The sequence below is a fragment of the Engraulis encrasicolus genome, chromosome 21, assembly GCF_034702125.1.
Source record: "Engraulis encrasicolus isolate BLACKSEA-1 chromosome 21, IST_EnEncr_1.0, whole genome shotgun sequence".
NCBI classification, from domain to species: Eukaryota; Metazoa; Chordata; class Actinopteri; order Clupeiformes; family Engraulidae; genus Engraulis; species Engraulis encrasicolus.
This window is the reverse complement of record NC_085877.1, coordinates 1,158,241-1,168,429: the sequence shown is the minus strand read 5'-3', so window position 1 is coordinate 1,168,429 and position 10,189 is coordinate 1,158,241. Positions and strand designations below refer to the sequence as shown.

Genomic DNA, 10,189 nt, shown 5'->3' with positions numbered 1-10,189 from the left:
TTTTAAGGTGCTGAGCACATGAAAGGAAGCAAATATTTTCCTGTGTTAAAATGTTTGGAAAAGGCCTTCAACTGCAGGTAACTTTATGCCAAGAAGTGATACAATACATCCGCTCTCTGGGAGTTAACATCAGGGAGGACCTGACCTGGGGCGTCAACACCGTTGCACTGGTGATAAGGCACAGTAACTATTTCCTCAGAATACTCAGGAAAACAACATCTGTCAGGAGCTGTTTGTGTTTGTGAGTCTGTTTGTCCTTCTACCGCTGCTCAGTGGACAGCAAACTGACATACTGTTTTTGTATGTGGTTCCCATCTGCACTGTGGCACAGAGGCCAGAGGTCTAGGGGCTCATAAAAGCAGCAGAGAACAGCGTGCTGCCCTCTTCCATCTATGGAGGGCCTTTACAGCACCTGTAGTTCAGAAGATAAGCATGGAGACATGTTTAGAAATGACTTACTACCTCTCTTATCTCTGAACAAAAAATCTCCTCATCTTGTCAACTTCTCTTGACTTGACTGTTTCATCATTGGCAGTCTAAAAACACTACATATAGCCTATTAGGTCTACAGCCACTGATAAGTAGGCTTTCTGGCACCCTGACCATAGTGTAAATCATCACAGCCGAGATAAATAGCCAATGATTTATCACACACACACACACACACACACACACACACACACACACACACACACACACACACACACACACACACACACACACACACACACACACACACACACACACACACACACACACACACACACACACACACACACACACAAATGTGCTTTGGAGAAACTGTACAGCCTGCTTCAGTAATATTGACCTATGCATAGGAGTGCATTTTGCAGTAGATTCTGAAGTATATAGGTAGGGGCCTGCACTGAAAATATGAATACTGTCTTAATAGGGTTTTGCAGCAAATGTTATGATAACCAGACACATGAGTTCTAATTATAATACCAGTGTAGCCGTGTTATAGTAGCACAGAGGATCAAGTGGTTATCAGACCAGTCTGGTGATAGGTGTTGGAGTTGGACACAAGTTGGCAAATACATAAGTGTTATCAAGTAGAACTATTTCCACCAAAGTTGCTAACATATTCATTTATTCTTTTTAAAATGCATCTATTGTAGTACATGTAATGCCAACACAAGGAGATATTATAATTTGTATATATAAAGGTATTACCTACGTATTAGTAAAAGCAGACGAGTACATGTCAGAAAAGTCTAGCTGTGTTACAGTCACAAGTACAAAAATGGAATTGGAAGCCAACACAACACATTTGACAATGAGATCTAGGGCCATTTCTTATCTCTTCATTAAAAGTGAAAGTATCATTTCATTTCAGTGAGTTGTTCCGTTCAGTGTTGCTGGAGCTGTACATTTTTTGTGGAACAAGTAGGCCTTATAAAGTATCACTGACAGTAATGCAAGATACAATATCTTTAGGTATCATGTAGGCAAGATAAAATGTCTTTAAAGATCTGTCCTGCACCTGTTGAAAAAAAATACTGAAGAAAACAGTTCTGCATTATTAGTTCTGCAAGTTATATTGTAATATTGTAGGCCTACTGTATAATCCAAATACCATGTGCCATGACAACTAAAGCAGAATGCACAAAAATCCATCCCAAATCAGTGTGTCATTTCAACATTTACGGAATTGTCCACAAATATTTACAGTTCATATTATTTACTTTATTGGGCAGCCATGGACTGGGGAGATTATGAGAGGTGCAGAATTTTTACCTTCCTTATTCAGATTGGGGCTGAAGAATGGATAGATTTTCTCAGTGAATGACACATTGGTAAATGAGTAGATATGATTCCAGCAATCTGAATCATAAAAGGAGACCAGACCTGCACCATAGTCCACAAACACCCCCACTGTTTGGAGCGTCCCCTTCAGGGAGAGGGTAACAGAGGGATCAGCATGGGCTTTATAAGTCCCATTTCTCAGCCATATTGTCCAGAGTCCATATTCAGGACTCAGATATATCTGTCCCTTCCTGTTAATGGACTCCCTGGCCACTCCTATAGTCCACCTAGTCTTCCCCTTAACCTGAACCTCATAATAGAATTTGCCAGTGGAGAAGCCCTCTCTTCCCAACACATTGAAACTCTTATTAAACCTCTTTGGATTGTCTGGGAGATTCTGTCGTGTGTCTCCAGTCTTCACTTGTTTCCCATCAGCAGACAGGATGAGACTCAATGCTGCTGTGTCAGGATCCAGGATCACATCCACTAGCAGGAGGTAGAAATAAAAGTTATTCAAATTGAATAGGCCAACACACAATTATATTTATATTTAATAGCATGCAATAATAATAATAATAAGAATAAGAATAAGAATAATAACTTAATAATAATTTATCTAAATGTCCTGTATTTATTGTAGGCTAATTCTTGACACTCGTGATGATATATTTAGATGATTTCAGCCCCCCAAAAGTCTCAAATCCAATGCCACCAGGGGCCTTGTTTCAGTTCTCTGAATCTAGTGCTTTTATGTCTTTCTTTTTTAGTGTGACGGAGGTCATCTTGCACCTATTCACCCCCCTCGGGGATCGAACGTGCGACCTCGTCAACTACAACGGTTCGGCAATGGAAGACACAGTACGATACCGCTGGGCCAAGAGACTAGTCTCTCGGCCCAACGGCACGAGATTGTATGAGGCTATCGGAGGGAGGTTTACCAACGTTCCACGCCAACTCTGTGCTAGTTAGCCTCCGTTACACTCTCCCCCTTAAACCTCACTCCCATCCCGGGTCAGCGGCACCACTGTGACGGAGGTCATCTTGCACCTGTTCACCCCCCTCGGGGATCGAACGTGCGACCTCGTCAACTACAACGGTTCGGCAATGGAAGACACAGTACGATACCGCTGGGCCAAGAGACTAGTCTCTCAGCCCAACGGCACGAGACTGTATGAGGCTATCGGAGGGAGGTTTACCAACGTTCCACGCCAACTCTGTGCTAGTTAGCCTCCGTTACACTAGTCTAAGAAATTCTTGTGAATTGAATGCCTTTTCTATGATTTTTATGCTGTTTTCTGACCGTTATTCCATGAATTCTCAACCAGCCACTCGGCATAACTTATCCTTAAATTTTGCCAGTCTTCTTTCGAATCAACCAATGTTCTTTATTTTGTGGTTTTCTGTTCTGTTACAATTACAGGTATTATTATTTACACACTTACCTGCATGTTGTTTAATGTGATGTGATTCTGAGGATGTGAATGGTAGAAAAGGTTATCCACACAAGTCATGCTTATTTACACAGCTTTCCATATGACAAACACAGACTCTGCTGAGAGAATAAGAGGATGTTTTTCAAATACCTCTGCATGCAACAGGCTAGTAAGGTACTAGAACCAATCAGTGAAACAGAAGGACAGTCATGGTGCACTTCATGGTGATTTGTCAGCCCAGTAATGAATTAATTACATTTGCTTCCGATGGTGTGCAGATTTTCAGGCTACAAAATTGTCAGTTTTTTTGGAAAAAGGGTTCCATCTGAGGAAGACCGAGAGGTCGAAACGTCATTGCCAATGAATGGATAAATAAAAAGAAGAAAAAATAACTTAAAGAAGAAAAAATCCAAAGTGTGCAAACCTTTTTTCCAAAAATACGTAGTCTTTTTGTTCAGCAGGGATTGTGCACAAGTAACTCTCTACAACCTACAAAATTGTCAGTACCAGATGTTCCTTCATTTGATATTCTATGACGGCCCATGTCAGTGTTGGCCATATTTCAACAGAATAGAGTGGACTGTCAGAGCTGATGCTTCCCAAATGCCTGATAGCAGAGGAGTTGTGTGTATAACAAGTTAGTGATCAACAAGCTCAGACTACATTTTAATGCTGATTCAGGACTCCACTACAGCTACTGGATCATCATGTGATGTGGTCTCAGTGTCGTGCTCTTCCCATGTAACCCCATGCAGTGAGTCAGCTTGTCCACTGAGTGGCACTGCAGGTCTTCTGATGGGTCTGCCACAATAGTACAGCAGTATAACATTTATATAGAAAATGCAGTGGAGTGAAAGACTTCAATTCACCTATCTCACCAAGACGTCGCTGTAGTTCATCTCTCTCAGCCATCACAGCATTGAAGTTTGTCTCTAGCTGGGATTCATGATGGATTAGAAAGGCATTCCTCTCCTCCAACTGTTAGCATAGAAGAGAAGAGAACAGAAGAGAACAGAACAGAACAGAACAAACTGGGGCTTTACACGTGTCTGAGTAGAATTTGACTTCCAGAAAGACAATTCACAGTAAAAAAAAAAATGCAAAAATGTCACAAATACATGAAAAGTAGACAAAAAAGTAAAGAAACTGTAGAAGTCTGTTTCTGCTAGAGTCTGTTTTTTTTCCCGACTTAAGTGTGTGTTATCTGTCTGTGTCTTTACCAGTGCGTTATCTGCTGTGATGTTGTTGTATTGGTGCTGTAGCTGGTCTTTCTCCTCTAAAAGGCTCTTGTACCTGAGCTGTAAATCATTTGTTTTCAGAATTGTGATGGTAATAGCCAAAAGGAGAATGCAGACCAACACCACAGCCAGTTTGTAGCGACCTGGGGAGAACATGACGACAAATGAGTTCAAGAGTATTTGAGCATATAGCATTATATGAGATTTATTGTCTAAGTCCCCGATTGAAAATCCTGCACACTTACGGTCTTGTCCTCCAGAGCTATGTGGGGTCCGCATTTGAGATCCTTTAGTAATGTCATTCATACATATGTTTTCATCTGTGTTACCTGCTGGTTTTGTATTGTGAAAAGAATCTGCATTTCCATAAACGTCCTCAGACATGTTTGTGTCTAGTCCCTGTGGTCTGTCTGTGGTCCCTGTGGAGTGTGAAGCTGTTCTGGTGGGTCAGTGAAGTGGCCTCTTCGTCACTACTCTGTCTACTCTTCTACTCTGTCAACTTTTTTAATCTAAGCTGAAGACACACCTCTTCACTTCTGCTTTTGAATTACACTGACAGGCACTTCCACTTTACTTATTAGTTTATTTTTTTTTCTCATTTTTATTTTTTTTCAAATGCATTCTACGTATTTTATTTATTTAAAAACATGCATTTTATTTTTTTTTCTATTTTTATTTTTGCATTTTAATTACTCTCCTATTGTTAATTCACTGAAGCTTTGTTATACTTTCCCTACTGTTGTTTTGATTGTAAAGTGTCCTTGGGTATTTTGAAAGGCGCTCAAAATAAAATGTACTACTATTATTATTTTATTCTCATGGTGAAAAGGGTAGTGAACCTCAAAAAAGGAAGTCACAACCACATAACCAGAAATAGGTCTGTGCATGCCAAGCTTGTAAATGAGGGATGAGGGAGAGATTTGGAAGACGAGTCTAATGTAAAATTGCGATATTAAAAAGTGAATGCAAATCTTTAATAATTCCCAGTCAAGTCCAAACCAAAAAGCAGGTGGAACAGTTACTGTAAAATGCTGTTCCCTGTTTTGAGAATGAAAGTGGATTTTGCCTTTAAAACTCAAAATATTAACGAGATTGTAAAACAAACACCCGACACCACCCCAAAATAGATACAATTCTTCTTAGCCCCATGCTTTCCAAGTGTATATAGCCTACGTCATACTCCTATTAGGATGACTGATTGGCCAGGGATTCTGTGGGGTGTATTGGATGTTCTTGAAGAGTGAGAGGGTGATCAGTCAGAGGTCAGGTCTATAGCCTACGTATGTTGTTTGATGTAGTGGAAGTGGCAGACTTAGTGCAGCTATTATCCTTATTATCTGTAAAACAGGCTCAGACTAAGATGGTGGTTGGCCTGGTTTGGTTCATCTGGCTCCTCAGCCATCTATAGGCCTCTCACCGTCTGAGTGGCAGTATGGAGGGTGAGGGTCCATTGGAGATTCCAGCTCTGGGAGGGTGAGTAGCCTGGGAAATAGTTGATAAGGCTATTTTGTTTTATAGGCCTACTCACCTTATTCTGCTCATGAACGTGACGTCTCATAGTATAGGCATACAAGTGTATAGATAGGCCTATCTTGCCTTCATTAGGCTGTTTTCATGTAAACAACAAGTAAACAACTAGAAAAACACCAATCATGAATCCACACAAAAGTAACACATCTGGAAAACTGGTGAACATAGTCTACTACGCAAGAGCTACCACAAGCTATTTGGGAGGTGAGTAAAAAAGAGGAAGCACAACCTTTGCTGTCTTTGCTGAAAAAAAAACCTCAAAGTCAGACAACAGGGACAAACAAGTATGACTCAGACAGGGAGACTTCGTAGAGTAGATGACCCAGACACAGACGCGAGTGGAATTTTGTGTCACATCCTCCAAATATTCAAAAAGGTTAAGTTTCTATTCCTCAAAAGAGTCTACAAGTAAGAACTTTATTTCTCCCCGTGGGGCAAACGTACTTGCATCACACTTGCTGGCACTAGGCATGAGACACAGCCAGGCATATATAAAACATAATACCCAAACAAACCAAATGTTCTCACTATTGAGCCATTAATTACAAGGTTAGGCCTATTAGCTATTGTACAGACAGACAGACAGACAGACAGACAGACAGACAGACAGACAGACAGACAGACAGACAGGTTATGGTGGCAGAAGTCAGTGGCGGAACAATTACACACAGGGCCCCCTTGGCAAAGCAATGATAGCCCCCACCCCCCATAGAGTCTGACAAGGTCATAATAGGGCCCCCCGCTAACAATATGGGAGAGCGAAGGGACAAATCCCCTGCTTGACTGCCCTATAGCTCCGCCTCTGGCACAGGTCATAATCACAGTACATAATCGTCATAATCATAATACAGTAATTCGAAGCTCAGACAATTAAGTACTAAAGCAAAAAGATCAGTGCAATTCCCACAACTTCCCACATGAAAATAAATCATACAACCAGTTGTGTCCAGACACATGAAAACAGGCTGCAGGTAGGTGCAGGGGCATATTGAGAGTAGGCCTACATATTCAAACTGCGCTTTACAATGATCCCTTGGCATCCTAAGGGAATCACATGTCACATGACAATTGCACAATAAGAAAAGAAAATCACCAAAAAATGTATAGCCGATTATCTCTGTTTTGCCCTGAGACATGTCACTCTAGGATTGAAATCTGGTCGATGCACACGGAGAAAACAACAGAATATTGACTATGGTGATATCATCCAATATGGCTATGAGACAGAAAATATAGTTTTACCAACATTTGGCTGATTGTCAGGTGCCAATGTCAAGCCCTTCAAGTGACACTTGATGTGCTATTTACTTGATGGGGCAGACATGGACTGGGGAGATTATGAGAGGGGCTGAATTTTTACCTCCCTCATTCGTATCAGGACTGAAGTATGGATAGATTTTCTCAGTGAGTGACACATTGGTAAATGAGTAGATAAGATCCCAGCAATCTGCATCATAAAAGGAGACCAGACCTGCGTCATAGTCCACAAACACCCCCACCCTTTGGAGCGTCCCCTTCAGGGAGAGGGGAACAGGGGAATCAGCTGCAGCCTTATAGGTCCCATTTGTCAGCACTATTGTCCAGAGCCCATATTTAGGATTCAGGTATAGCTGTCCCTTCCTGGCCACTCCTATAGACCACCCAGTCTTCCCCTTAACCTGAACCTCATAGTAGAATTTGCCAGAGGAGAAGCCCTCTCTTCCCAAAACAATGCCGTACTTAATAAACCTCTTTGGAGTGTCTGGAAGATTCTGTCGTGTGTCTCCATGCTTCACTTGTTTCCCAGCAGCAGACAGGATGAGACTGGATGCTGCTGTATCAGGATCCAGGGTCACATCCACTAGTGGACAAGGTAGAAATGAAGGTCAATTTCTACATCTAACCTTATTTATTTGAATCACAATTTGACTGTGCAAGTACACTTGGTGTTTAACTTTGTCTATGAATGAACTCAAATCTCAAAATAAAGAAGCATTCATCAGATTTCAGATCTCGCCATTGAAGCTACTGAAACGTTTGTGAGGTGATTAAAAAGCAAAAAGAAATCTGATGAGTGCTTCTTTATTCATTTATTTTTGAGAACTGTGCAACTTCTAAACATATCAAAACAAATTAAAAAGTGGGTAAAAGTGCACACAAAGGTATTCGCCATGAAAATTAGTAGAAATTAGGGAAACACATGTGATACTGATGATATATTTAGATACTAACACACTTACCTGCATGTTGTTTAATGGTTTTCATGTCATGTGATTCTGAGGATGAGAATGGTAGAAAAGGTTATCCACACAAGTCATGTTTATTTACACAGCATTCCATATGACAAACACAGACTCCATGTGCTGAGAACTAATCAGTGAAACAAATAGGAGGACATACAGGATGCACTTCATGGTGATTTGTCAGCCAATCAGGAACAAGCTGAATCATCATTAGCCGTCCCCAGCAGTGAATTACATTTGCTTCCGGTGTTGTGTGGATTTTCAAGTTTCAAATATATTGTCAGTACCAGATGTTGCTTCATTGGACATTCATAACGACCCATGTCAGTGTTGGCCAAATTTCAACAGAATAGAGTGGACTGTCAGACCTGATGCTTCCCAAATGCCTGATATCTGAGGAGTTGTGTGTGTAACAGGTTGGTGATCAACAAGCTCAGACTACATTTTAATGCTGATTCTATGAAGGACTCCACTACTTCTACTGGATCATCATGTGAAGTGGTCTTAGTGTCGTGCTGTTCCAGTAACCTCATGCAGTGAGTCAGCTTGTCCACTGGGTGGCACTACATAACTTCTACTGAGTCTGCCCCTAGTACAGTCATATGGTATAGAACAAAACAGCAAAGGATCATTGCATTACATTGCACTAGCTAACACTTTTATACAAAACGTGTTTTGTCCAAAAGTTATTTTCATTTCCTGGAGTAATGTGGGATCATGCGCTTTGCTCAAGGAAATTTCAGCCATGGATGTAGGTATAGGGAGAGATAAGGGTGGGATTTTCCAAACAAACCCTCTGTTCTTAAGACCACCTCCCTAATGATTAGGCCACGACTGCCCCATCATGTGGTCTTAGTGCAATACTGGAACCACATGCAGTGAGTCAGATTGCCACATTTAACCTACAACATTTCATTTCAATAGAAAATACAATGAAGTGAAATACACAAGTTGACAAAATGTCTTAAAGTCACCATAGGCACCTTTAGACATTTTGTCAACTTGTATGGTATAACCTCAAACAATTTGTTGGGCAATGAACTAGGCCTACCTTGCTCACTGAGATTCTTCAGTAGTTCATCTCTCTCAACAGTCATGGCATTGAAGTTGGTCTCCAACTGGGATTTACAGGCATAGAAAAGAACAGAATAGAATAACAACTTTCTCATCTATTCTCACATATCTCATCTATCTTTCTTCATTCATAGCACTACCGTTGGTCTCTAGCAGGGATTAATGATGGGTCAGAGTGGTATTTCTCTACTAGAATAGAATAGAACTTTTAAGCACAGCATTAATTAACAATAAACGTATAATCACTGGAAGTGAATGGAGGCATTAGCATCAAGCCACAAATGATCACAGGCTACGAATAAATAGCTGTTTTGCACTCTGAATTTTACATTAATTTTAAAGTACTTTATAAGTAGGCTACATTTGACAATGTTTTGTTTGCCCCATAGACTTGCATTGCTACGCTTAATTTGGCTATACTGTTAAACTAGGCAATGGAAACACATAGACGAAAATTATATGCACATTCATGAATAATGCCGGGAAATACTGCAAATATGTGAAAATCAAAAAAGGGTGGACAGTTCCTTTAAAAAGTAACATTTTTATCTACTCAAGTTGGTGTTGTCTGTCTTACCTGGGCACTGTCTAGTGTGATGCTATTGTATTGGAGCTGCAGTTCATCTTTCTCTTCAGCAAGGTTCTTGTACCTCCAAATTGTGATGCAAAGTGCGATGGTAACAGCCAAGAGGAGAACACAGACCAACACCACAGCCAGTTTGTAGCGACCTGAGGGGAGCAGTGCAAGAGGGTATTTGAACAATATGGATATGGTATTTACTGTAATAAATGTCTCAAGTTGAAAATAAGGCATTCTTACGGTAATGTCCTCCTGAGTTCTCTTGGGATTCCCCCTTATCAGTCCTCTGCTGAGATCCTTTAGGAACTTCATTAGTATATATGTTTTCAGCTTTGCTATTAGATG

General features: G+C 40.7%; 1 protein-coding gene across 2 annotated transcripts; it reads right to left on the bottom strand.

Annotated features, from left to right (window-relative positions):
- Nucleotides 1-1,089: 1,089 nt before the first annotated feature.
- Nucleotides 1,090-4,981, bottom strand: LOC134437235 (zinc-binding protein A33-like). Of its 2 annotated transcripts, XM_063186740.1 has the most exons (5): nucleotides 4,684-4,981; nucleotides 4,421-4,581; nucleotides 4,070-4,178; nucleotides 3,210-3,236; nucleotides 1,090-2,253 (listed from the first exon to the last, which is right to left on the bottom strand). In XM_063186740.1, the coding sequence occupies exons 1-5, from the start codon at nucleotides 4,820-4,822 to the stop codon at nucleotides 1,703-1,705; spliced, it is 987 nt and encodes a 328-aa protein (XP_063042810.1). In that variant the 5' UTR covers nucleotides 4,823-4,981; the 3' UTR covers nucleotides 1,090-1,702. The 2 variants fall into 2 exon arrangements, with proteins under 2 accessions (XP_063042810.1, XP_063042809.1); XM_063186739.1 differs by having other exon boundaries at nucleotides 4,421-4,981.
- Between the last annotated feature and the right edge of the window lie 5,208 nt (nucleotides 4,982-10,189).